This window comes from Macrosteles quadrilineatus, unplaced genomic scaffold, assembly GCF_028750875.1.
Source record: "Macrosteles quadrilineatus isolate MER2022 unplaced genomic scaffold, UCM_ALF_1.0 Scaffold_8__2_contigs__length_117827958, whole genome shotgun sequence".
Taxonomy (NCBI): Eukaryota; Metazoa; Arthropoda; class Insecta; order Hemiptera; family Cicadellidae; genus Macrosteles; species Macrosteles quadrilineatus.
Window position 1 is genome coordinate 57,243,081 of NW_026542601.1, and position 27,485 is coordinate 57,270,565.

At 34.3% G+C, this 27,485-nt stretch overlaps 1 protein-coding gene across 1 annotated transcript; it reads right to left on the reverse strand.

The window, feature by feature from the left end:
• Positions 1-933: 933 nt before the first annotated feature.
• On the reverse strand, positions 934-26,802 carry LOC129001211 (cysteine-rich secretory protein 2-like). The gene is made up of 7 exons (XM_054428430.1): positions 26,740-26,802; positions 6,540-6,617; positions 5,633-5,769; positions 4,112-4,257; positions 3,421-3,612; positions 2,712-2,868; positions 934-1,843 (listed from the first exon to the last, which is right to left on the reverse strand). Exons 2-7 carry the CDS (start codon positions 6,604-6,606, stop codon positions 1,754-1,756), a joined length of 789 nt encoding a protein of 262 aa, XP_054284405.1. The 5' UTR covers positions 6,607-6,617; positions 26,740-26,802; the 3' UTR covers positions 934-1,753.
• Positions 26,803-27,485: the final 683 nt, after the last annotated feature.

The window sequence follows — 27,485 nt, forward strand, 5'->3', positions numbered from 1 at the left end:
ACTATGTTTGTTACTTTTTGTATTCAATTATTAAAGAAGTTAACAGAAAAAAGAATTTTATAGAGATGTGTAAAGCCAGGAATGTACATTAGGTAATTATTGAAACGTTGAAGGATAAAAAAAAAATAAATTCATACTATTCTATTCAAAACAAACCATTGTCCAGCTGGTTCAGTCTTTTGATGCACTCACCACAGTACCTCCCCTACTAAAGCATTACACTTGAAATCGTATGGGAAAGCGTACATTTTTCTCGAATCGTAGGATTTAATTCACTTTAACTACTCAAGGATGGTTTCTACAGATCTGTAGAATCATCCATGCTAGACTCATTGCTTCCTGTCCTTTCTGATGCACATCCATCGTCCTTGTATTCGGTCCAAAAGTATGCCATTTTGAGTCGATCCATCGATACCGTGACATTGCAGCTCGCCACAATCTGGTTTGGAAGTTTTTGTCAGTTATATTTAAATAATAACAGACATGGTTAATTTTGTAAGTTAAGCACACCTAACTGAATGCATAACGTGCTGTAAATAGAATGTTTTATGTCACATATAATATTGTACTGTAGTACCAAATATGAAGGATAAACTTCAATTTTGACGGCACAAAATTTGCGAGTGGCTCATACAACTATGTTCTTTTTGAATAAAATTGGCTACATCTGGTCCATATAGATAAGATATCTACTTTAGTATACACTATCCAATGGCGGATCTTTAAATATCTACAAAGTTCACAAAAACACCGACGATAAAGTCAGACGTCAAAACCTGTCTATTTTCATTTTCCAATGCAGGATCGTAGAAAACCAGACTTATTATATCCACAATCTTTCTCCCAGTAAAAACTTTATTTTTTTAACGCTTGGCCCCTGAGGTTAATGGGTATTAAGGATTTAGGCTTTAAATTTAAAAATACAACTGTTTATCAGTTTATTTATTACAAAATATGTATAAAATACTTGGAACGTTACATTGAATGCACAGAAAGTCCTTTTAATGTTAAATTTAAAAATACTATCCAAGGAAACTTACGTTGCAAACTGATGAATAGCAAATAAAAGAAGAAATGTCCTTACTTCATAAGTTATGGCAGTGAAGCAATACGAGGTTTAAAATCAAATCTGTACCTCATAGTATATGTTTAACCTATCTGTTTAACATAACAAAACCACCATGAATAAACATTCTAGCATTAACAACATCATAACAAGATATGTAATGTGTTTTACAAATCGTAGACTATCTATGGCTCTGGATACAAAGTAGGCTACATTAACTAAGAAACTCACAAAATACCACTTCAATCTTGTCTGAATGATCTATTACTTGAATTTTTTATCAAGAATGATGCCATTCGTTTCGGTTTAAATTTAATTTGACTTAGTGGGGTTTTTCATGAAACCCCTTAGTAAACTTGAATTCTGTTAATATTTTTATTGAATCTTTACAGTAATAACTTTTAAGTATAACATGCTGTAAAATTGATAAACTAAAATTATACAATGCTCTATTCCATAGTAAGAACCAAAACGTCTAAATAGTTTTGCTTCGCTGATGTTATATACCGTTGCATCTATGAATATATCAATTGCCGATTTACTAATCTCACAGCAGATTATAAGGCCCTCAACGTATATAATTATTTCGTATTGAATAATTTGAAAAGTTCTGTTATTACAAAATAGGTTTATAATTTTTTAACTGACAGTCTATAATTTCTTCAAGTCAAGTTTTCTCTCGTCTTCTCACTTGATCTTGCCTTCACAAGTACATGTTGCCTTGCAGTTATCCCTTCTTTCCCTTCCTTGCCGTGTGTGGTCGGTTCGACATAGCCACTGGAAATAAATAAACACCATCAATCTTGTTAGTATTTTTTTAACTTATATAAATAGTATAGTCTGTAAGAATCTTCCAGTACTGTACTCACGTAACCAACTATTTCATTTAATTTGATCTTTACTAACGAATCAGCTTAGGGTTTTTTATAACAAAGCGTGAAGACCTGGGCTTGAAATGAATTTGATGTGTATTAGAACATAAAAAATTTAATACAAGTAATACGATGGGACAGATATCACAATCAGGTAATTCAACAAAATACTCTAGGTGGGTCCGTAGGCACTCTTTGGTGATACGTGGAAAACAAGACAAAGTAATACAAAATAATAACCTGTCTCTAACGTCATAGTAGTTTCAATTAAATCTAGTTAGAAATGCTATTGTAAGATATAATAAATAGATACGAAACGAGCTATTTTATACCTACTTAGTATTGCATAACTCATTTCAGCCAATAAATTTAAGTCGGGTATGTGAATTTTTCGTCCAATATAACCATCTTTTAAAGATGATTATGACGAATTTTTTTTTATGTATTGCGTGTTCTTCACACAGAAAAGGGATGGTTATTCCAATCTTCCTCGTCTCCCATTGTAGTTGTTCCCTTTGATCCTAGCTTAATATACAATGTCTGTTTATTTCGATAGGATCAGCGCCAGTGGCATTTTGTGTGAAAGAATCACAAACTCTTTTCCAAGCAAAAACGATCCTAGTTCCTTAAATGTTTGTAGACATAGCGAGATGCTAACTACGACGCAACACACCCTAACTCTCATTGTGATAACTTAACCAGACAAATGACAACACCACTAAGTTATCATTTAGTGACTCCAGAGGGTAGTTACTAGACTCCCCAGCCCCTACCTGAGGCCAGGTGTTATACAGTTCTCCACAGTTTGCCCACAGGTCCGCCGCAGGACAAGAGTTGGTGCAGAGCTTGCCTAGCTTACAATGGCCTGGACAGCCTGAGCAAGCCTTGCCTTTCTTGTAGGGACGACTCAGCTTCTCCAAGTAGTTACCTCTGCAACAGAGAGAAGTTGATACAATGTTGTAACAAATGCCAAAGATGAATTAAAAGTTATACACATAATTTTCAATAGGGAACTTAACAAAAAGAAACCAATTCGAGTACTATTACTCCCTTAAACTCGACTGGCATTTATGTTCTCCTAAAATTACTAGTATATGTTACATCGTCAAATACTAAACCATAAACACAGTTGGACCCATTAATCTTTCACTAATAACAAAATATACTAATGTCATCACAAGACATTTCTTCACTCAGTGTTTATTTTTAGTATTATTCACAGTAATCTAATGTTTTCGTTAATCCTCCCTCCCCCTCCCTCCTGTTCCTATAAATGTCAGATTGTCGGGAGTAAAAACGTCGTTGCACATAAATGTGCATTTTATTTCCCTACTGTATTTTCAACTTAATAGAATTATGATTCATGAAGTCTCAAAACCTCATCTGAAATCAATAGCAGATCTTTCCTCTACTAGAACTCTTTGCTAGAAAACTCTGTACATTCCAAATCTTTTGAACCAATTAGTTTCAACAATGTCTCACATGGGGCAGTAGTTGCAGACGTAGCTGAAGTACTTCTTGCCAGAGTTTCTTTGACATTCAGCAAACCCGCAGCCAACTTTGTGTGTTGAAGCCCAGACCAGCTGTGTGTAGTGGCCGACCTCTATCAGGGAATTGTCTCCGTCGTACGTGAAGTTGTGACGCTCCAGGAACCAGGTTTTGATGGCGAAGAACCTAGCAAAAGAACAGATTATACAGATTTCGTAAATAAATCGTTGTAAAAAATATATTCTTAATTGAGACACGTATTCATACAAGTTATCCGATTGTATTTTGCTCGGAATCTGTGGTGTTTCAAAATGTATAGTATTCTAAACTTTGAAACACACAGTCTCAGAACTTAACTAGATTTTGCATTAAAAAAGTTGGTACTGCAATTAATCAACAGCTTGATTTTGTTTGTTACTTTTAGTTCAAATGTAAGTCAAAGAGTTTTCAAGATTTTCAGAAGGGCAGTCCTTTGTAAAGATTTTAAGATGCGCAAGTCCATTTTGAGGTTAAGCTCAATAGGTGTCAACAGAGCTATTCTCAAAGCTCAAGATTATTTCGACATCCAAAGCTTATTGCGTATTGTTCTGTCTGGACTTATTGTTGATAACTCATCCTCAATATATTTCTATATTTGGCCAAATGTTCATTTCTGCGAGTTTCGTGTGAGTGGTTCGTTCCTCACCAAGGGACTTGATGAGTGCTGATGAATATGTTCTGGCCACAAGAACCGTAAGAGTCTATCCATCGACCACTAAGGTTATCATGGGTCAACAGCTGACATTGGTCTGCCCAGCGTTGAGCCGATAAAGCCGCCCCCTTGTGCCATGTCTGTGGATAAAAAAGGATATGCAGATTATTTTGTAATATACTTTTTATTTAACTATTAACTTTTTGCACATGTCTTAAGAAGCTGTTCATTATACAGCTTTGGGTCACAAAAGAGAATCTCCTCCTTCCAAGCATAAGCTTTATTTTGGGGAGTGAAGGAGTTTTCAATGATGGGTAGGGGCCTACAGCATTGAAGAGCTTTCTCCCGGGAAAATAACCTTTCCAGAAGCACTGGGGCTATTGTTTATGGGCTTAATAGAAATGGCCACTTTTGATAAATGAACAATCAATGATTTTTTTTAGAATTGATAATCAATACATAATTTTGACTACGATTTAATGAGCATTAAAGTTCTAGGTTAAATAGTCACAGGCAAAAGTAGAATGGAGGTTTTCTTTGTTTACTTATTTTTTGTGAAACACGCAATATTAGAGATCATAAACACGTACCATATCAAACCTAATTTTGTTCTTTATAAATAATTTTCTCCATTCGGATCATACCTATGGTTAGCATGTTTGAACGAGAGACAATTAAACACTCTCTCTATATCTCTCTATACAGGGTGATTGATATAAGTGTGCCAGCCGTTTTATTCGAAAACTATAAGAGATATCAAAAAAAGTTAAATGGTAAGTGCCTTGGATTTTTTATTAAAAAAATTATAGTCTAGTCAAAAAAATTATTTTAGCCGCCATTTTTCCAATATGGCCGCCAACTTTGATTTTTCTTATGGAACACCCTGTATTTTATGATGTATTCTGGTAGAAAAGGTAATTTTAAGACAATTTTATTCTTGTGATTTTTTTCATAAACCTAACCGTTTCAAAGATAATAATGGTTTAAGTTGTGAAATTTTGAATGGTTTTCGAGCAAAACAGCTGGCATGCTTGCTTCGAAACTCTTTCTCATGCAGAAATTTCAAAACTTTAACCATTATTATCTTTAAAACGGTTAGGTTTATGAAAAAAATCACAAGAATAAAATCGTCTTAAAATTACTTTTTCTACCAGAATACATCATAAAATACAGGGTATTCCGTAAGAAAAATCAAAGTTGGCGGCCATATTGGAAAAATGGCGGCTAAAATAATTTTTTTGACTTGACTATAATTTTTTTAATAAAAAATCCAAGGCACTTACCATTTAACTTGTTTTGATATCTCTTATAGTTTTCGAATAAAACGGCTGGCACACTTATATCAATCACCCTGTATACTGTCTCCAGTCGCTTTGAATTTGATGAAGACCTCCACTGTAATTCAAATCTCGAATTCAAATAACAAGTCAAATTACATCATATTACAGAGATCATATAGATTATCCCTAATGCCGATTGTTGTGTGGTCAGTGCGGTATATCTAACCTACATTACCATGGACAGCATGTCCGCAGCGGCTGGGTGGACGTGAGTGCGGAAGAAGTTGTGGTAGACGACAATCTTCCTCTGAACCTGTCTGCTGGAAGGAGTCAGCACTCGCCGAGGCAGCTTGTCTCCGTACACACGGGGCTCTGTAAACAAATGTCAAGATAGATATGGGGAGCTTTTATCCTCTGGCTCAAATTTGCAAATGGTTTAGGCTGCAATCGTGTTACATGTACACTTGACATGTCTGTATGTCTATAGATGTTTGTTGAAACTTATTGTTGTGGCATATTGTTCTTCATCCCTGATAATAATATTAATAAACTATATTTTCATTAAAATTACTAAAAATAAAAATTGTGACAGCAATATTCCTAAATAAGGACACACAAGACCTAGAAGTTAAATCAATGTATGCTTAAAATAATTTTACAATCAAATTTTAATTATACAGTATAAGCTAAAAATTATATAAAGGCATTCCATCGTTGAACGAACTACGATTGATTGCAGAAAAATGTGTAAATAAAAGCCTTGCGACCAATATAGGCATGTTGCGTGCATTAATGCGTCCACAATTGCCTCACAAAATAAGAAGGCGACGAGCTTAGTAGTTTGACTTTAATCAAAGAAATACTTGACGATTCAATTATTTGTGTAATCGTCTCTATTATATTGTTGTGTGGATATCTGCCCAAGTGGTCTGGTAAACTATTTTAAATACATAAAAAATCTAAAACCTTTGTGTTGTAGAGTCGGGCTAAGGTAAAGCTCGCAAAGGACGATGAGTCACGATACAACTCATGTTGATGCTTGTACTGTACAATATCAGCTGTTGAATCGGATAATGAGGCCTCGTTTCTGTAAAGATTATGGTTTTATTTTTCTATCAGCTGTTCGTAGTATTTATACTCACTTCGGTTAGTTTTCCATGAGTGTCCCACCACTATCAACAGTAGGAGGACCAAGTACAGCGGACTCATCGTAGCCACATCTGCAAACAAACGTTCGCTACTTTTCAATGTTACAGATTTGATTTTTGTAACGCAAAAACAAAAAAGCTAAGCATTTAGGTTTTAAAAAATACTATCTAATAAACTAGAAGTAAACATTGACTAACGATGTCGTATATACAAACTTCTATATATCTTACTCCTTTATCAGGTCTAAAATGTTAATTGTTTATTTATCATAGCTACTGATTCAGACGGGACGATTGCCCAATTACAAGATTAGTTTAGTACTGTACCAACTGATGACATAGTGGATCGCTGACTAGCAATCTGTCTAGAAACATGTTTTCTAACATCATTTTCTCAATATGAATGGCAAGTTACAATTTTCTAATTGATATTGTAATACTCTACGGTGACTATACACCTTCAGATACGGTCAAATGAATCATATCCCAACACGTATTGTTGTTTTTTATTTGCCTGTATTTTTGATCAGCCCACCTAAGGTGTGATGTTATTATGTCCTTGTCAAGATGCAGGATACAGGACATTGCACAGCCCACCACCACCTCGTCTGCTCTTGAGACATCATGTTCTGGCATTTTAGTACACAGTCAATGCGCGTTGTGCGCGCCATGATATTTTTATTAGCTTTATATTAGCATGCGTTCTGTGACCAGGATTGTATTAGATAGCAATAAAAAAATTTTTGCTAACGTTGTTTCTACGGCTAATAGTTTTTTGGGGAGAGTCATTTCTTGGATAGTTTAACTTCAAATGTTAAGAATTTAGTTCAGGGTGATTTGTTGTTAAAACAAGTACCGGTGTCTAACTAAATCACTTAAAATAAACGGTATCAGCATTCTGACACATACTTTCTCCCATAAGTTTGTCAACAACCTTTATCATGTGTAAGCGGTGAGAGTAAATATACGGAAATGGGATATGTACAAATTTCTTCAGAATTTAAAGGATATAACATACTAAATTTCATCAGTATCGTTCGAGCCAATTTTGGGAAAATCTGATTTTCCGTAATTTATTGGGGTTTTTATGGGAAAGTAACATAATTTACAATAACTTTTGAACCGTAATTTTTACAGAGATGGGATTTGTACCATTTTGTTCAGAATATAAAAGACTATAACATACTCAATTTTTATCAAAATTGTTCGGGCCATTTTTGGGAAGATTCAATTTTTCCATTATTTTATGTGGTTTTATGGGAAAATCCCCATTAAAAATAAAAATTTCTAAAAAATGAAAAAAAACTATCAAAATTGTAAGGACCATAACATACTATGTTAAATTAAAACCGGATTTTTGTCTACAATCCTTTTTTCGTTATTTTATGGGGTTTTATGGGAAAATAACATAATTTACCATAACTTTTGAACCGTAATTTTTACAGAAATGGGATTTCTACCATTTTGTTCAGAATTTAAAGGGCTACAACATACTAAATTTTTATTAAAATCGTTCGGGCCGTTTTTGAGAAAATCAGATTTTTCCGGTTTTTTATGGGTTTTTATGGGAAAATCCCCATTAAAAATCAAAATTTCAAAAAAATGAAAAAAACGCCTGGAGATACCATGGAAAAGAACCTACATACCAAATTTCATTTAAATCGGACCACAGGTGTAGTCTCTAGCTCTGTACACATCCAGACACACAGACACACACACAGACACACACACAGACACACACACGGGTTTGTAAACAGAACTTTCTGAGGACCGTAGCAGCAACCGTACGTTCTGAGGACATCACGAAATATTGATGTTTTCTTATTAAAATGCATCACAATTTGCTGTAAATATCAATATTATACTGCATTTAAAACCTTATTTTTGTTCGTTGAATTTGAGTTTTCTTGTTACGGACCATACTTTGTGAGGACCATAAAAATAGTACAACGCACTGAGGACACATACAAAATGACCGTTAGTTGAATAATTGCAGACTATCTGAGGACTATTGTTTTTGATCATCCAAGTGAGTACACACACAAAATATTGCTCAATTTCTCATTTACGAACCCTGCACTGTAGGCTAGGTTATCTGCACGTATTTACGATTGCCTTGTTTTAAACAAAATTGTGATAATATGCTACCTGCGAAATTATAAGGACTAACCGATCTACCTGTGCGACTGGTCAACTTTGGTTAGAACAGCCCTGTTTATTAAAATTGGTCAAAGTTTCTTTTTGTACTTGATCGTACAGTAGTTTTTTTCATGTCGCACTGTGTTTATCTTTTTACAATGTTTACAACTGATCAACGTTACTAACACCTAAAGCTGAGGATGGTGTTTTAACACCGATACATTTCCTAATTTGAGACAATTTAGTCTTGGATTAAAGATGTTTCCTGGGTGTAAACTTGAACTTGGTTTTTGTTCTAGAGCTCAGAAGTCAACATTTTGAACATAGATGTAATAACATCTAAAACCCTATTTTTTCTATTATTTTCTCTTTGAATTTAGTTCAGTTATAAAAAGTCTGACATTTTTAAAATTCGAAAGCACAACGATCATGCTCTTATTTTATACACCATAGCCTTGGGCACAGTTGACGTAGAACCCAGTGTTATTGTTTGGAGGAAATTATCAGAGGTGTAGATAAGAAACAGACAGAACGCATCTGTTGGTTAACAGATTGTAGGGTTAGCACAACGAGCTGAGTAGAAGCTGTAAATGTTTTTAGAAAGAGACAGAGATGGTCCCATCTCTTGTCAAACTATTAACAATATATGTCCACCTCACGCGGGTATAGGTAAATAACGGTGTCATAATCTGTAGGTAGAGAACTTGTAAAATATCGACCTATCCATATATTACCACAATCTCCTTATATTAACATCAGTTCTGAAAATCTAAGATTTAAGTTGAAAATTAAAAAAAACATATTTTCCATAAGAAATACTTTGAAAACTTCACATTTTCTTTTTTAAAGGCACCTTTTGGCTGCCTTTTCTTGAATATTGGTATAAATTTGTTGGAAATTTTATTCTCTTTCAGAATATCATCTACACTTTGGTTGATTTCCTTACCGTTTAAGTTATTTTCAAAAAAGCTAAGCATTTTCCTGGTGCTGCTTTAATGATGCAAGCCCAATCCCAAAGTGCAGTAAAGAAACTGCTTCGATGAAAAAAATATTATGAATTTGGTGTAACTTAGTGCCTTAATGAAGTTAAAAACTGCTTGAGCAGCTGATAAAATGATATGAATGCCTACTGTTAAATAACGTATTGGTATGTATGAAATGGTCTTCGTTCATTCTCATACGTGACTTCGGAGCGCACCGTACTCCTAGTTAATATTGCTTAATGCATGAAATCACATGTTAAAATTCAGTTCTTAGTTTATAGTTGTTTGTTTTTGTTTAGATTTGGAATAAAAATGGTCTTTTATGATTTTTTTTTTTAAATTCCTGTCTGTAAGCGAGTACATCTTCAATATCATCTTCATCAATGTGGTCCTGAATTATCTAAAATTTCAAGTGCAGTTAATTCAAATGTTGTAGTCTAACTGATCTTTTGAACAATCAATACCTGATAAAGGCCTATTAATTTTGAAAGACGAAGCGGGCAAGGCCACACTTGTTTTCCTCAGTGCAAAAAATTGTCCCAAACTTTTAGCAGTGAGACCTGAGACCCCTCTAAAAAAAATCCCCATCATAACTTTGGGGCGCTTGGAACAAAACTTATTTTTGGTGGTATGAAAAAACTGGAATCCGACTATTATCTCCAACAAGTTATGTATTGTGACGACTACAACTCCCAAGATGTCATTAGGTAAAGACACGATCGTAAGTGAGGGCATACGGTACTCAATGGTTTTACAAACCAATAGATTTTTTTGTACTGACAATTTTAAAAACTTTCCATTTGAACGTGTTGGAAACTTCTCATATTGACCGACCGGTGATGATGGATTCCGAGTCATATAGCTGGGGGCTTCACCAAAACCAGCACTTCCCATCCTTTTGAGCATTGAGCCCGTCCCAAAAGCCTCCGCATATATCCTAGCCTGTAATTGTTTATCCAAGTGTCTATCTACAATATGCACGTGCAAGAAGAATGGACTGACTTGCACCAAACTGTACCACCGTTCTCGACAATGTTTGAATCTTTTATATGGTTGTAAATTTTGTTCATATCTTCTTTGAAATATTGCAATTAACAGTATTTTATATCTGAACTGGCCTTTTTCTCATATTCCTTGTTCTCTTCCGAGGACGGAAGTTTTGGCGGCAATGTTGGAACCTATGTCCTCCAAAATCGTAGGAAGTGAATAATGAGTGTTGCAATCCGTTTGGCATCGGATAAAATACTTTTGTAGACGTTTAAATAATAATTTCAAACAAACAAGGGAGATATACGGAAACAAGGTTTTTGGTGGCCATATTGTGTGCCATCTTGGATCATATGCCTCCAAAAGGTAATGTAAATAAATTTTGAGTGTTGCAATATGTTTGGCATCTGATGAAACCCCTATGCAGATGTTTAAACCAGTATTTTAGGCAAACTAACAACATAGATATGGGATAAACAGGGTTTGGCCACCATTTTGGATACCGCACTTCCACTTCAAATTTCGCTTTGGCAACAGGCAAATTCGTACTCAGCAGGGTCGAATTACCCTAAAAATGTAGTTTCCCCAATTGTTACATTAAATGCTTCTTGCACTTTATAGATATGGGTTTCATAATTATGGACCTGGTCTATTAGTGTGTAAAAGTCGAATTATGCACGTCGTAACTAACATCATTGTCAGAATGCAACACCTCAGTATGTTAAAGTTTTTCCCGTCCCTTTTCAGTTTTGAGATTTCAAGAGGTCCGTCTAGTACTATAAGAGATTAAATCCGTGTTTTTGTAACTTATTTTAGAATACAAAGCATTTTTAGTTGATTTTGTGATCAGAATTTATTTTGTGCATTTCATTTAGTTTTATTTTACATTTAATAAAATATAGTTAAATTTACACAAATTGATTTAGTTAATCTATTTATAAAATATAATAAGTACAGGCCTCTATTTTCATGTCAAATAATATATTGCTAACCACTTAAATGACCTTGATCATTGGTCCTGACTAATCAAACATCTGGTCGTACAAGTTGTTGACCATGGGAACGGAGCTCAACGAGGGGTTTTATGGGGTTAAAATGGGATTTTCTCTTTTTTTACCCTTAGAACACAAAATTTATCAATTTTTCTCAGGACCTTTTGAAAGAGCTTAAAAAAACCAAGTAATGTAGTATGAAAAAGTGTTTTTGAATGGTTATTGGCTACGGAGAAAATAAAAACATTTTACATTTAAAATTCCAATGTTATTCTTATGGACAATATTGTAAATGTAGTAGTTGGCTTGTTTATGGATATATTTTGATCAAACTTGGCAGATTTATTTATCCAATACCATTAATATTTTAATAAAAAATCCACTATATTAGTTTCCCTTTAGCAGCAAACCTAGGTACTCTTAAACAATGTTAATATAATAGATTAATTGAAAATCAATCCAGGCAAATGGAAATTCGCTTAGTCGACAGGATTGTTGCACCGGGGGTATTTAGTATAGTGGGAACATTCCTATGGACTAATTACATTGATTTAAAGTTTAAGCGTTTAAACTTATCTTTCAAACAAAAAAGTTTATTCCGATCCGACAAATAGTTTGCGAAATATACGCTTTAAAAAAATCAATGGCCGCCATTTTGATTACGTCATAGCCGGAAAACGTGGGGGGTAGGAGGTAAGCACCCAGGTATTTTAAACTCCCTAGACATAAAAGTGAAACGTTATGCAAGAATATTGAGTATACGCAAGTTTGCACACTAAAGTATAGCCAGCTGCAGGACTATAACTGTAAAAAACATCTAAATACAATTTCTTTAAGATATTCTAAGTAGTTTAGAGAGAAATTGGGAAATTTTCTATGAGAGTCAAAAATGAGAAAACCAAATTTTACCCCATAAAACCTCCAATAAAACATCTCATTCAAGTTTCATGCAAAATTTGATCAAAATGAGACAAAAAAACTCGAGCTAACACGTTCACGGACACACTTCTAATATAAAAAATAATATCCTTTTGGTGGTCGTGCAATCTTAAAAAGAAAGTTTCATTTTATTATTTAGGATGTTTTGATTTTCTCCCAAAAATGGATGATTTTGGGGGCAACTCAAAACTTAAAAAAAATGGGTAATTTTGAGGGTAACTCAAAAATTTAACTCTAAACCACCTTCAAGTTCACACCTCATTTTGAAGTGTTTAAAAAAACGTAAAGAATGGTGAAAACCAGAGCTTGCTATCTCTTCTCTATCCAAAATGGTAGCCAATATTACCATTACAGTGATTTTTTCTTATCTTTTTAAAGTGTAGACTTCTATTCATTTTAACGGGCTACCATTTTGGATAGAAAATGGATAGTGAACTCCAGTTTTTACCATTCTTTAAGTTTTTGTAAACAATTCAAAATAACGTGTCACTTGAAGGGGTTTACGTTTAAAGATTTTGAGTAGCCCCCAAAATCACCCATTTATGGGGGGGGGACACTCAAAATGTTCAGAATCATAAAATGAAACTTCCTCCTAAGATTGCAAGACCACCAAAAGGATATCTCAGTATCTTTAGAAAAATATTATGAGGGGGTCTTGACTTTTTATTCATCCTGTATACGGGGTGTTGAAATAGTAGTTTACGCAACGATCGCGTAGTCATTTACGATCATTTACGTGAGTTGTGTACTCTACTTTACCTACGACCGGTTTTAATTACCAATATTCACCAAAAACTTCTAAGAGAGGTTATGTTCTCGTTATAGCCTCTCATTGCCACTGATAGTGATGCAACGACTCATTGTACCAAACAGTAATCACACCAATCGTTAACAATATCTTAACGAAATCTTTTGAATGCGAATTTGTTACACTAGATTACAAATGACAATGAATAAAATTTAACAACTGGTAAGGTGGACAACAAATTCTCACTGGAATCTCAAACCAGTAAGAACCATCAACACTTTAAAAAGAGCAAATAAAACAAGTAAGAGCAGCTGATTTCGAACGATTTGTGTTTTTGGCCTCTAGGGATAACAAACTGAAAAATTATATCCGTCCCGGGTCTAGGTCTTACCATTCCACCTACGGAAATAGCTACTTCCCCGTAGATAAATTCACAAAAAATCTAAGAAACAGTAGGTTTTACACATAATTTTTAAGGTTATTCACTGAAGATGTTTTTAGTTATACATATTGACACTCACTACAGTTCAGTGTAGTGCTAAAAGCTCACGTTATTATTACGTTACTAGTCCTGAAAATATGTTTTTACCAGACGAGCATCGTGCGAGACGATGTCGAGTTACCATACGAGTCCGGTAAACACATTTTGGACGAGTGACGTACTATATTTTACGCCATACTCTAGGCTATCTAAACAAAAAAACCTGTACATATTGTTATAAAGGGTGGCTGAAAAGTAACTTGCACCCCCCTTAACTTTTCAACCATTGATTTTATGTTTCCCACTCGGTTCACTTTATTTTGACACTTTAAAGAGTGTAGTGTTCACCATCACGTTTTAAGCCTCAGAAAAAGTAAGATTTAAAATTAAAGAAGAGTTGTATTAGTCCTTTTTTCCTGTAAATAGCTTTTTATATCTCCTCTGCACCTCAACATACTTTTTCTAAAGAGTTCTAATAATTTAAATACTGTCTTTCTTGCGCTTAAAAAGTTGCATGGTCAAACCAAGCAGGCTGTTTGCCAACAAAAGGTGAATTACTCTTCGAACTTAGCTTCGAACATGTTCCCAGTTTTTGTAGAAAAATGTTCACCATAAAAGTATTAAAAACGCTACTATTTGATACTTCATTATTTTTTCTTTGTAAAACTACAACACACGTTCACAAATCACTCCCTAACACAAACCTGTGATATGCAGGATGCAACGAAGTTAGTGTTACAAATATTACGTGTTAAACTGGTACACATTGGTGACTGGAACACATTGGTGACAAAATAGCACCAATTAGGTTTCCTCACTCTCACAGATAGAGAATCACGGAATCACAGAACAGCAAAATCACGGTTTAAAATCATGTATTCTAAAATTAAAATTATGTACTTGCTTAAATAAAATGGCTATAAGTGCATTAAACATAGTTATTTCAAATCTATTGTTATTTTAAGAATTCTCATACAATCTTCAATAAGAATAGTACGGACGCATTGTGAGAAAACATCTGTATAACTTTATTCTAAAATTTAAGTTTGAATTTGTGAACTTTTGGATGAATTTAATAACGTTTATGCCATACTACACTGTTTTGACGAACCTTCCACGAAAGTAGTAGTTAGTCCAGAAAACATCTAGACATTTACCGGACACTAGCTTATTATATTTCGCAATGAGTGGTTATAATAAAAAACATAACCTCTCTTAGAGGTTATGAATAGAAGAATTTTACACACATTCAAATTTTACTGAACCCTCTGGTAGAAAGCACTACAGTATTTCGTTTGTAGAACCTTTTATTACTGTTAATTATCTTGATAGGGACTTTAATTTACTGGAATCAAAAGTTGTATTGTCAACCTTGAAAACAGTAAGACACCGGCGTAGATAGGGTTTCCTACGAGTTTTTTAAGAATGCCCAGACCTAATTTTATAAATAAACTACTTAGCCTATTATTTGTACTTATGATTTGTATTATTGGTATTTCACAAGAAAAGATTAAGTCGACCACAATATTGGAAAATGGTGCCCAAATACAATCATTGTACTTACTTATTATCAAACTTTAAAAAGAAGGGCATGTTCCCCGTTTAAGGTTTACTGTAATATGTATAGAGTACAAAATTCCAATGGTGGCACAGTAAAAAAAACACCCTGTAAATACAATCCAATGTATGATTGTCGTTTGTCTGTCGTATGTTTGTCCTGACTGCGTTACTAAACCGGCCATCCGATCGAGATGAGACTTTGGGAAGATGTTCTATACACCCTCAAGAAGGTTCTGTCCCATTCCCAGTCTTGAACACCTTCAAGTACCAGAGGCTCATGATTACCTATGAGTAGGTATTCATATTTAAAAAGAATGAAAGAATATTATTTACAGCTGTTAAAAAATAAACAACGAGTTGAATTCTGTGTGTTTCAATAGCTAATGCTGATCCACTTTTATAATGAAAAGTTACAAGGTTTACCCATCGAATTATATAAGTTATATAATTCGATGGGTTTACCATGCAGCGAATCCCCCCCCCCCTCAATGTTGCAAAGCAGCTAGACCGAATAAAAGCATTGCAAATTTCCAACCTATTGCTATTTTAAGCCTTTATTTTTAGTTCTAGCTGTTACCACTAGCCAACCTATTAAAGTAAAATAGTTATAGTTTTCGTGCAAAAAATTAATACATAGTTAAATTAAACCAAACATGCGTCCTCACCCGATATACAACAGATTTTGACCAAGAAAGAGATCAGTTGATCAGATGTCATGTTTAAATGTTTGCTCATGTCAAAACAAACGTTTCTAATCGATTTATCTTTAGAACATAAAAACAAAAAGTTTTTAATACATAGGAGAACATTATTATGTCACAAAGTTAGGAGTTTTACGTTACTTTATCTTGCTTTACGATAGCCTATCTAATAAAGTTATGAGTAAACTAAACTATACTATTGGCGAATTTGGAATACGGGTATAGCTTGAAATACTATTCCCGTATTTTGGTAAAAACCATATGCATATGTTTTACAAGCTGGTACCGGTATTCATAGTTTAGTCCCATATGTTTAAATAGCCTAGGTGGCTAGGCTATATAAGCTTTGGTTAAATCCTTAATAACTAGTATTAATATCGAACGGGAATAGTAACTTAGTAAAAAACATTTTAGTTTTGTTCCAGAGACAGTAGTTCGAAGCTCTTGGTGGAAAGCCAGTTAATTTTTCTAATGAAGAATTCTCCCTTAGTTTGACCTCAGTAGTACCATATGTCTAATTAAAATACAGTACTATTTGGGCCAAAGAATGAAAATGTCTAAAGCGAAATTATGGTTTGGATACGGTATTGTTTTCGGGACAGCAGATGTTTTGGCGATTAGTGGAGATAACAGAGGCAGAAAGAGATTGATAAAGAATTCATATGGCAGGGCGCGTACATCGCAATACCACCAACAACTGCTTGCCGTCGACCTTGAACTGGGGCCCAGGAGTTTTCTCACTTATAACATCAATGTAGGTCTTATCGGTCATTAACCTAACTAACACTACTTATCTGATTTAAAAGCCATAACCGTTAATCAAATGAAATGGTTGGATTTTGTTTCTAAAATTGCAGGCGGATGTCTAAATATTTTATACGACAAAGGCTAGGTGAGGATAAAATGTTCCTATTTCACATCCTCTTTCCGTTGCAAAGCAAGAGTACAACAGCTAGTATAAAATATAAACAGTATTAACTAAAGTATAATTTAAACTCGCAATTTCACGCCGCCTGGTATAGCTGTAATATCAGCATTGGTAACATTTTTGTTTAATTGTATTTTATTGTATTTAATTGTAATTGCGACGAACTCGAGAACTTAATACGATCGATAGCTCCTAACCCATTTCAGCTATTTTTCACCACACTATACCCTATCACCACTATTCACCACAATAATAATTCACACTGATAGTCAACACAACTACAACTTTAAGGTTAAGTACAGAAATAATTTGAGGAGTCAGCAAAAATAATAATACATAGTTGCTGGGCAGCGGTGACATTAAAACATTTCTATTGAAATGCTATGGATACTGATTGTGTATTTAATATGCATTCATCATAGGTTTTAATAAAGTAAGAGGGTAGCTGATTTTACAGCCCTAGGGATGTAAAAACCTGCGCGGTCCCCAAATGACGATGACAGCTGACATGGCCAGCAAAACGTAACTTTCATTCACCAATAAAATTATCGTATGTAAGACAGCTAAAAACATCATAATGTGGTGAAAAAAATACTACTATTACTAATTCTTTTGTTTTTTTTTTTTTTTGCAACATTGCTAAGTCTAGAGTTTATTAAGTTTATAACAAGGGTCAGGTTATCACGTGAACAACCAAATAAGATGTACTGCCTTAAAACCAAATTAGATTTTACGACCCCTAACGTGCCATTCTCAATTTCAAAGTACACTAAATCAATAAAACAGATAATTGCAATGAACTCGGTATATTCGCCAAAAGGCTCGTTCGATATGGCATCAATGAGCTTATCATCACAACACTGTAATAGGAAGGGGAGGAGGGGCTAAGGAAAGCGCTTGAGTCCTCGGTAAGAGAGCGTAAATTACAGCGGCGTGTGATATAAAAAATTCAAAATAAGTCCTCTCTTGAGCGAGACAGAACTGGTGAGAGTGTATAGCGTGTGTGTCGCTCAACGTGCTAGCGCTACGTGGGAGACACAACTGGAACTAACGTGTCTAATTGACCACACCACGGGGGGACATTTTTAAATCTGTGCAAATCTGGTATACTATGGTTCGTAGATACCTCAAGAATGCAATTCTGGGGCTAAAACGTACCGAGGACCACGAGTATGTCCTCGGTACGTTTTTCGTCCTCAGATGGATGGTCAAAATACACGTCAATGTCCCCCAAACGTACTATTTACAAACACACACACACACACACACACACACACACACACAGACATCACTTCGAAAACCACTTTTTTGGGTCCAGGGGGACCCAAAACGAATATATCCACTCAAAACTCAAACTCGAAAATTTTGACGAAAACAATACTTTCTCCATATACTATGGTATAGGGGGAGAAAGTAAAAACACTAAGTACTGTATATCCAAACTGATTACCGACTCAATATTGTTTATAATATTACTCTACTCAATCGTAACGGAGGCCAGTACATATTTTGTTGATATATCTTTTGTAGAAACGTTATTTTCTTTGGGATTTTACAAACGAGTCTCGCTATTTTTTTTCTATAACAAATCTAACAAAAGAATACATCTTACCCATCTACAGCAAGCCTTTCAGCTATTTTCGGCTTGAAAATCATAGTTGCAACCCCTCTTGAAATTAAAATAAATAAGGAATACTACGTATTATGTTAGGATTGGTAAACGAAAGTCTGGTGCCAACCTAGCCTCATAGTCTGTATTTCTTGGTCTGCACAGGTGCGGCTCCGCTCTGCAACATGTGTTTCAGAGTTTCACTGATAAGCGTTGATAAGACAAGTGGCAGGTTGAGCTGGACACTAGTTAGCAATTCTAATGTACACAGCTCGGTCCATTCCACCTTATCTGAAGTAGACTACTAAAACTCAAACCACTCTTCTACAACCAAGTAGGAAACTGGATCACTGGATGTATGTTTGTAAACTTTTGTGTGTTATTTAGTTGTTAACAAGGTAGAACATAAAAATAAAGCGTTATCCTCAAATATGTTGTGTGTAGCCCGTGAATAAACCCGCTGAAGTTTCGATTAATCTTCAATACAACCATTGACTATACATAGAATAGACTTCCCATGTGATATAGAAATTTGAAGCCAAGAAAATCGATGAAGTACATGACCATCTCACCAGAGTTTACTAGTGTATCCACACAATACCCAAAGTAAATAAATAAATAAATCCCAAAGTACTCATGAACGTTTGAGAAAACTAGCTTTTGGCCCTGAATGCAAAAACCACGTCCCTTCAGTTACCTACTGAAGGAAGACGGTTTTTGTACTCAGAGCCAATTTTACGGCTAAGTACGGGGTTTTTACAGTACAGTCTGTACTAATCTGTGACTTGACTTATCGTTGATACCCAATTACAAACCAATGTAAGGTATTTAAAAATATATAATATCAAACAAATTTAAAGTACACGTAAACATCATGTACAAGTATTAACCGTTGCACTAGTATGTACAATTGACCACTTCTAGGAATCCAATATCCCAAACACTTTTTGCCGCTCAGATTCAGATTAGCTTGACACTTGGACTGTGGTTGGCTCAAGTTTCTATCATTACATTCAAGCTCACAGATTGTGGTTAGTAACACTGTTTTAGTGGTCTGTGGATTGACATTAAATACGTAATTTATATAGAAAAGAGTAATTACTCAGTACATTATATGTATTGTTTAACGATAAACCAAATATTCTAGTCTAAATAATACCATACCATAATCTTAGCAAACCCGCAGACTGTGCGAGTTATTTGTTGCTCTATAAAGTGTTTTAACCGATACGCGGAAATATTTGTTCGTACATTTTTTTTATTTGCTAATAAACTCTAACAAACTGTGGCCAAATGCTGGTTTATGTATAATTGAGCTTCCAAAGACATTTTCAGATTAAGTAACAACTTTTTGTGCCTCCATAAATAATATCACCAACTGGTTTTACACACCATACATTCAAACTCCCCTTTCACAACGGAAATTAAAATCTCACTAATAGTAAGATCGAGGTTAGTTTATCTTCGATGAAAATTTCAAGGGCATATTTATTTTTACCGACGAAAACTCGTTTGATACTATTTATTTCTGATGTTTTAGTTTAACTATTACTAATCTAACATTCGGATGTTACAAATATACCTATCTACAGTAGTAGGTGTGATATTAGAACTCGGATCAGCTCTCCTAAAAAATGCAAAGAATTATGAAACGAATTAATGACTTTTACACTGTATCAATTATTTGGTATAATTATACTGTCCTCTAAAGTGTGGTAAAACACACAATAGACATCAAATTTACCTTACATAAAAAGTTGTATTTACAGAGATTAACAATAACCTATACGCCTCTAAGGTAACCTAGCTATGAGATGCGTTTTCATAAATTCAGCTTTAGAGAAATGTGACAACACAAATCGACTCCAATAACGTTTTCTCCCCATAAAGCTCATGATTTCAGGGACAATCGGACCACAAACTATAAATTAGCAGCCGTTTGTCAACATAAGTGTGTAATAGTTTTCAAAACCCAGCGAGGGAAATTACAAAGCCGGCTTCTTAACCGTGTCTAACCACTGTACTTGAACACACATCTTGGTTATTAAAACAACAGTTCACCTTGTTTACATGTGTTGACACTGTAATGTGTAAGTACACCTTGGTCTGGACGTGTTGCTTTAGTTTCGGTAATTCTGGTCTCCATCGTAAAATGACTGTTAGTCAACTGTATAATTATGTAAACAATCTGTTAAGGATTCTGAAAGTAGGGCGACGGCAATGACCTACTAGTTACACGAAACTTAATTACAGAACATAGTACAGTATTTATTAAACACTCATTCATAATTTTTACGTTATGTTTGTCCTGATAATAGGTTTACTGATAAAAGTGCGGGACTTCAGTGCAGATCACAAACGTATTTTAGATATAGTATAATGCAGTGACCACGTGGTTTTGGGTCTGTATGTAGCTATATGTAGTACAGTGTATTTGGAAAAAGGGCGCCCCTCATGCGAGGAAATCTTTCCTCAGCAGTTAATGGATAACTCATTCGACTATATTCTGTATTACAGAACCTGACTCCTGACCCTCCGTCTACCTTAATGGTAAATAGTTAAAGACCAGCCCCAGTTAGACGAAGGGTTAGGAGAAAGGTTCCATCATGCAGAATATAGGATCCCTATGACAATTTTATCCCAAGAATAATACTGGAGGACCACATCCATTAAAAATATTGCTATCGAATCTGCTGTTAAAAATAATCTTTCAGCTGAAAGGCCACACAGAGCCTGTCGTCTGCCCATACATGGCTAGTTGATGATTGAATGTCAGTCATGATCGGGCGTACCTCGATTCATCTTTATACATCATCCATCAGTTTTGAAGACTGCAGCACAACCATCACTCGTGTATATTTTGTAGGAGTCAAACTCTGTAGAGCGCGTTTCAGTTGTGTTGTATCGTACTGGCATTTTGTAGGAAACAGTTGTTGTCTAATGTATATATTGGTCATGATTTATAACAAATTCTGTTGGTCTTAGTAGAAGTAGAAATATTATGTAACTTATCACTCCATACTCATACAGTTAGATGATTTGCATTTAGGGAACCCAGCAATGATGGTTTGCAACATCCTCTCAAAGCACTCACCGGCAACTTGCAACATTCCAATGCAACTAAGTACCGTGGCAATAATTCAATGTCACTATACATACACCGGCAATCCAAGATTGCGAGCAACCCTATATCAATGGAAGCATACGTGATTTTATTTCATACGAGATTTGCTCAATCAGTTTTAGGGTTATCACAATCAAAAATTGTTGAAGTTAAAATGTTTACAAATTTTTAATTGATTTTTACATGGATACCATCAAAAGGTTGTTTTACTTGATTCATCATAACCCTTTTTTCGTCTGGAGGCCTTGGAAATAGGAAGTGACATGAGCTGTTATTATTTATGTTTAGTTCATTCGATAATAACAACCTTTTCGTTGAGTCCACGTCAACATTGACAGCCGCCTCTGGGCTTGGGCTGAGAAACTCACCAATCGTTTTGTGAGGAATTAGACAAAGCAGAGCACAAAATACAAAGACGTATTAAATTTCTTATTGTGACATATAAATTAATGCTCGTTGTACATAGTCATCCTACTAATATTATAAATGAGAAAGTTTGGATGTATGGATGTATGTATGTTTGTGACAAGTAAACACGAAAAATACTGGTCGGATTGGGCTGAAATTCGGCATGGCTCACATTCCCGATTAACATATAGGCATATTCTTCCTGCCAATAGTCTGTTATTGTTGTTCTACAGCATAAGACAACAAACTTAAACGATTTTAAGAGTAGTTTTATGATGGCACCAGTATTCTCCCTACAAGTTGCTGAGCGCAATCAATGGATTAGCCTAATGCAGGCGATTCAAACACCAATATTTATACAGGGTGATTGGTACTCAGTGTGACAAAATTTTTTTGGTGTAAGTACAAAGTAAATGCAGTATGTAGATGCATATTAAATGTTCCAAGTCTAAAAATTAGCTTCCCAAAGAATTATTTTATGTTTTTCAAAAATAACTATGTTTTTAAACTTAATACAGCTATTTCTCAATTACCTGTATATGGATTTGAGTAGATAATGTCATTTTCGTGTTCTACATTAAATTTTGAATAAGATTAATACAAAATGACAGAGGATCAGTTGTAAAAACTCCATTGTAAATAGATTCAAAGATAAAAATTAAGATGTTTGATAAAAATTAAAAAAACATTGGTCAATTGCATTTTTCACACCCTGTATACAAGAAAGTGTCGGAATATGTTAAAAACTGCGCCATTGTATAAGCTTTCCAACCATATGCTACACCATTGAGCTTTATGTACGCTTTAGTGGTTTGAAGACTACAAAGCATGGTGTCTTAAACATTTAAAACATAGAAAGTCGGCATGTTTTAAGCAAAAGTTGTATTTTTGTTTCAGCTTGAACAGTAAAACAGTTAAAAAGTTCCCTGTTTTCTGGCATTCAAACCACTAAAACAAACAGAAAAATATCTAAACCTCAATAGTGTAGCATATGGATGGAAAGCTTATAAAATGGCGCAGTTTTTAACATATTCCGACACTTTCTTGTATACAGGGTGTGAAAAATGCAATAGACCATTGTTTTTTAAATCTTTATCAAACATCTTAATTTTGATCTTTGAATCTATTTACAATGGAGTTTTTACAACTGATCCTCTGTCATTTTGTATTATTCTTAATCAAAAGTTAATGTAGAACACGAAAATGACATCATCTACATACTCAAATTCATATACAGGTAATTGAGAAATAGCTGTATTAAGTTTAAAAACATAGTTATTTTTTTAAAACATAAAATAATTCTTTGGGAAGCTAATTTTTAGACTTGGGACATTTAATATGCATCATCATACTGCATTTACTTTGTACTTACACCAAAAAATTTTTGTCACACTGAGTACTAATCACCCTGTATGAATTCTGGTGCCTGTATCCGTATCATGGACAATTTAAAGGTTCCATCACTTTTCATTAGTCAAAGCTCGAATCTTGTACCACTGAAACCTGTACAGTGAGAGTTGTGTGTGACTGAATTTACATAAATATCTCGAACAGGTGATAACATCGATGTTCGCGGGTTGAGTTTTCTGGTCGTTAAGGCGATCTAACGCATACAAAACTGGCAGATTTATTGTGACCAAATGTGGTCAACTGGGAAAAAGATACCGGTCGGTAGGTCTAAACATGTGAAGTATACAATTTTGCATTAAAATATTTCAGGAAAACATGTTACAATGTGTGTTAAACCGTCTGAGTTAAACCAGAAACACGAGAGGATGACATTAAAAGGCGTGTCTAGTAGGAAATCAGCTTAAAGACTTATTAACGACAGTTAATTAAGTTGTCACATAGTTTATCGTTTTTCTTACCTCTTATAGCAGCGCTTGTAGTTAATTTATTCATGCGTTAACAGACAGACTAAAGGTCAACTTATGGCCTTGCATTATACATAACCAATTATCATGTAAATAATGGATGGATGGTAACAGGACGCATTTCTTTTTTTATTACATGTTTAGTCTCGAAGTTTAAATAATTTTAAACATTTAAATAGTGTGTCGTGTTAAGTTGGGCTATTGTTTTTAGATGTATTAAAATAGTGAATCCTAACCTACATGGCATAGACTTCTGGCATGTAAGGCTTATTCGTGGTATCAAAGATATTTTAGAGAATTTACCTGAAGGGAAATAATTTTCAGGGTGAGATATTGGTAAGAACAAATACCTCCACCACTTATCCACTAATATAAGCACCAGAAAACCGGGACCACTAAACTTGTTTGTTGCGTGCTACCAAAAAGGTAAAGCAATGTTCAAGCAAATCACATCGTATTTCTTATGAGTGGACCTGTCTTAAGGTGACATAAATATCTAAATGTTATGGAATTTTGATTAAAATGTATAAACTGACTATACTTTATTTCACAAACAACCCTGATGGGATCACGGAAAGAGGGATTTGGGTGCAGGTTGTGTAAAATATTCTTTAGACTTTTCTCCGAGTATTTTGTTTTAAGATTTGTTATTAATTAAGTCAGATTAAATCATGTATATAACACATTTATTCTCTGTCTATTTCATACTGAGATATAAATACCTAGATAGTGTCAAACACGTGTTCAATCCCTCCTTGATGGATAAACGTAAATATAATTTGGGGATTGTATGCATTATTCTGAACTGAAAACTCATTGCGAACAATTTATAGGTAGCATTTTCCTTTTGTTTTGTTCCTTGTAGGGTAGCAGCAAAACCAAGTAATAAATTATTACTAACAAAGCTAATGTTTGTATGTTTTTTGTATCAATGAAACTGTTAAAATAAATATTTTAATCAAGGAGGTGGAGTATAGTAAGTCCACAGCATTACGTATACTTGACTTAAATACACGACAATTTTACCAAAATGAATTAATTTGGAACAATATTTTATTTATTTTAACCTGTTTGGTTTGGTCCAAAGGCATCTAGCTCTTAATAAAAACTACTAGAGCAGATTTTGCAGACCCCACGGTACGTTGAAAATCAAGCACTTTATAAAGACACCAACATATTTTAACAGAGAAATAAAAACTATTGACATCGAGACAAATTAATTGATAGACAATGGGAATTCGCTTAGTCTGCAGTTTTGCTGCGGCGGGGGCATTGTATTTTTAAGTTGGAGTGTGATTTTATCCAGTTAAACTTACATAATATTTTCTTATTACGTCAATTGTAAATGGAGATTGTAAACAAATTGTGCTTGAAAAAAGTAGCTACTTGATACAATTTGAATGGCATGTAGTTTATTGTTCAAAGCTCTTTGTATTTCAAACAAATTGCCTCCAATGAACTCGCACACCTTGTGAAAGGTTGCTGGATCAGCTGTTTAAGAGCTAATATCGGAGCCGTCTTCAATTTAGAACTCTTAAATTGGTTTCGCTCGTTTTTCAACTGGGCTAATGGCGTGGTAATGGTTTATGGGATCGTGAGGTACAAGTTAGTGATGCCGAGTATACTAGACCCACGGTCCACCATACCTGGGGGGGAATAAAAATGTAGACTACGCTTGCTTATCTGTCAGGCGAATTACTATCGTAAAAAAAATACATTTGTGGGTGATGTAATTTGCAGTTTTACGTATTTTTGTCACTAATTAAAATGTAGGTGCATATTTAAAATCTTAAAATGAATGCAAAATAAATTAATAATGGGGTGAGACCAAATTTGTAGCTACTGGGTAGATCAGCTGTTTCTATAACCAGGGCACATAGGACAAATTACCAAGAACAGTTTTGTTTTGGGTTCAGTACAAAATCATTAAACACTCCTTAAAAAACGTTTCTTAGGATTGAACTGGCAGCCTTTTGACAACTAGGAAAGCATAAATACCCCCGGCGCAGCAAACCTGCCGACTAAGCCAATTTCCATTTGTCTGAAATTTATTTTCAATTAAATCTAATTAAATAACATTATTAGGTTTAACTACTAAGTAGGTTTACCGCTACAAGGAAACCAATAAAGTGTATTTTAGGTAAAATATTAATAGCCTAAAATAAAATAAATGAATTTGCCAAGTTTGGTCAAAATATGTCCATAAACAAGCAAACTACAACATTTTATAATATTCCCCATAAGAATTACAAGGGAATTTTCAATTGATATTTTTTGGAATTTTTTATTTTGGAATTTTTTGGAACCTTACAAAAACAATTTCTTATACTAAATTATTTGTTTTCAAGCTCTTTAAAAAGGTCTAGAGAGAAATTGGGAAATTTTGTGCTTTGAGGGTCAAAAATTAGGCATATAGAATGGATGTATGATCTGAGTAGGTGTTCCTTCCTGACCAAGATTCGCTTATGTTATATTCTTTGGCCAGGATAATGTATAAAAACCTCCACGATTAAGGACAGTTCGATCCAGTTTCGAACTATCAAAAAGCTACTAACCTTTCAGGATCCCTTATAACAATTCACTTTGCTCATTAAATTATTATAAATTTTTTAATGCAGAAATATCTGTTAAACTGAATTTAATATTGTCAACAGCTTAATTTAATTTTAATATCCTGTTGGTTATGTAGAAAAATAATTTCAATTAAAATGTATTACTCACCGAGGTGCAGTATCGGCCGTCTACAGCTATCGTTCGCACACACACTGAACACGTTCGATAGTCTGTCTCTCTCTTACTCTCCCTCTCTCACTCTACCACACGGTTGACCAAATTACTCAGTAACTGGTCATTTATTTGGAAGTTTAGCAAACCGTTTAACCCTTCTGATTGATTTTTCGATAATGAGACTGGTTCTGTTTTGAGTAAACGGCGAAATAGGTGAACTGGTAAGGTGTAATGGGTGCCTTAGTTGTTGTAGGTCTCCTAATATAATATAGCATGCATTAATTTATGTTTCTTTCACTTTGACATAATGTATATTTTGCACTACACTGGTAAAAAAATTGCATTTTTATTTCGTCGTTATTTGTACTAAGTTCGGTTTTAACATTTTAAAGATTAATAAATATCGTGTCTTTATTTTAGTTCACCAGGCTTGCATTTTAGATTCGGTTTCATGATGGGTGTGCCACAAAGAATCTATATCAGGATAAGTCATTTTTTTCTCGTTCTATATGCTTACATTTATTAGGACCATAATAATGTTACAACATGAAACAATACTGTGAATATTTTCACATAGTATTATATTGTATCGGAATATTATTTTTATGTTACCAAGGTTTAAGTAAAATTATTGCGACATTTTCTGATTTAATTTCAAACACGTTATGGTAAGAACTGTTCGATGGTCAAACCTCTTCACTTTTTATCTAGAAGCTTGCAATAAGTACATACTTTCTTTT

Coding starts and splice junctions, on each gene's coding strand:
- LOC129001211 (XM_054428430.1), bottom strand. CDS start 6,606: ATGAGTCCGCTGTACTTGGTCCTCCTACTGTTGATAGTGGTGGGACAC. Junction 4,258..5,632: donor CTGCGGACATGCTGTCCATG/GTAATGTAGGTT, acceptor TTTTATCCACAG/ACATGGCACAAGGGGGCGGC. Junction 3,613..4,111: donor AGCACTCATCAAGTCCCTTG/GTGAGGAACGAA, acceptor TTCTTTTGCTAG/GTTCTTCGCCATCAAAACCT.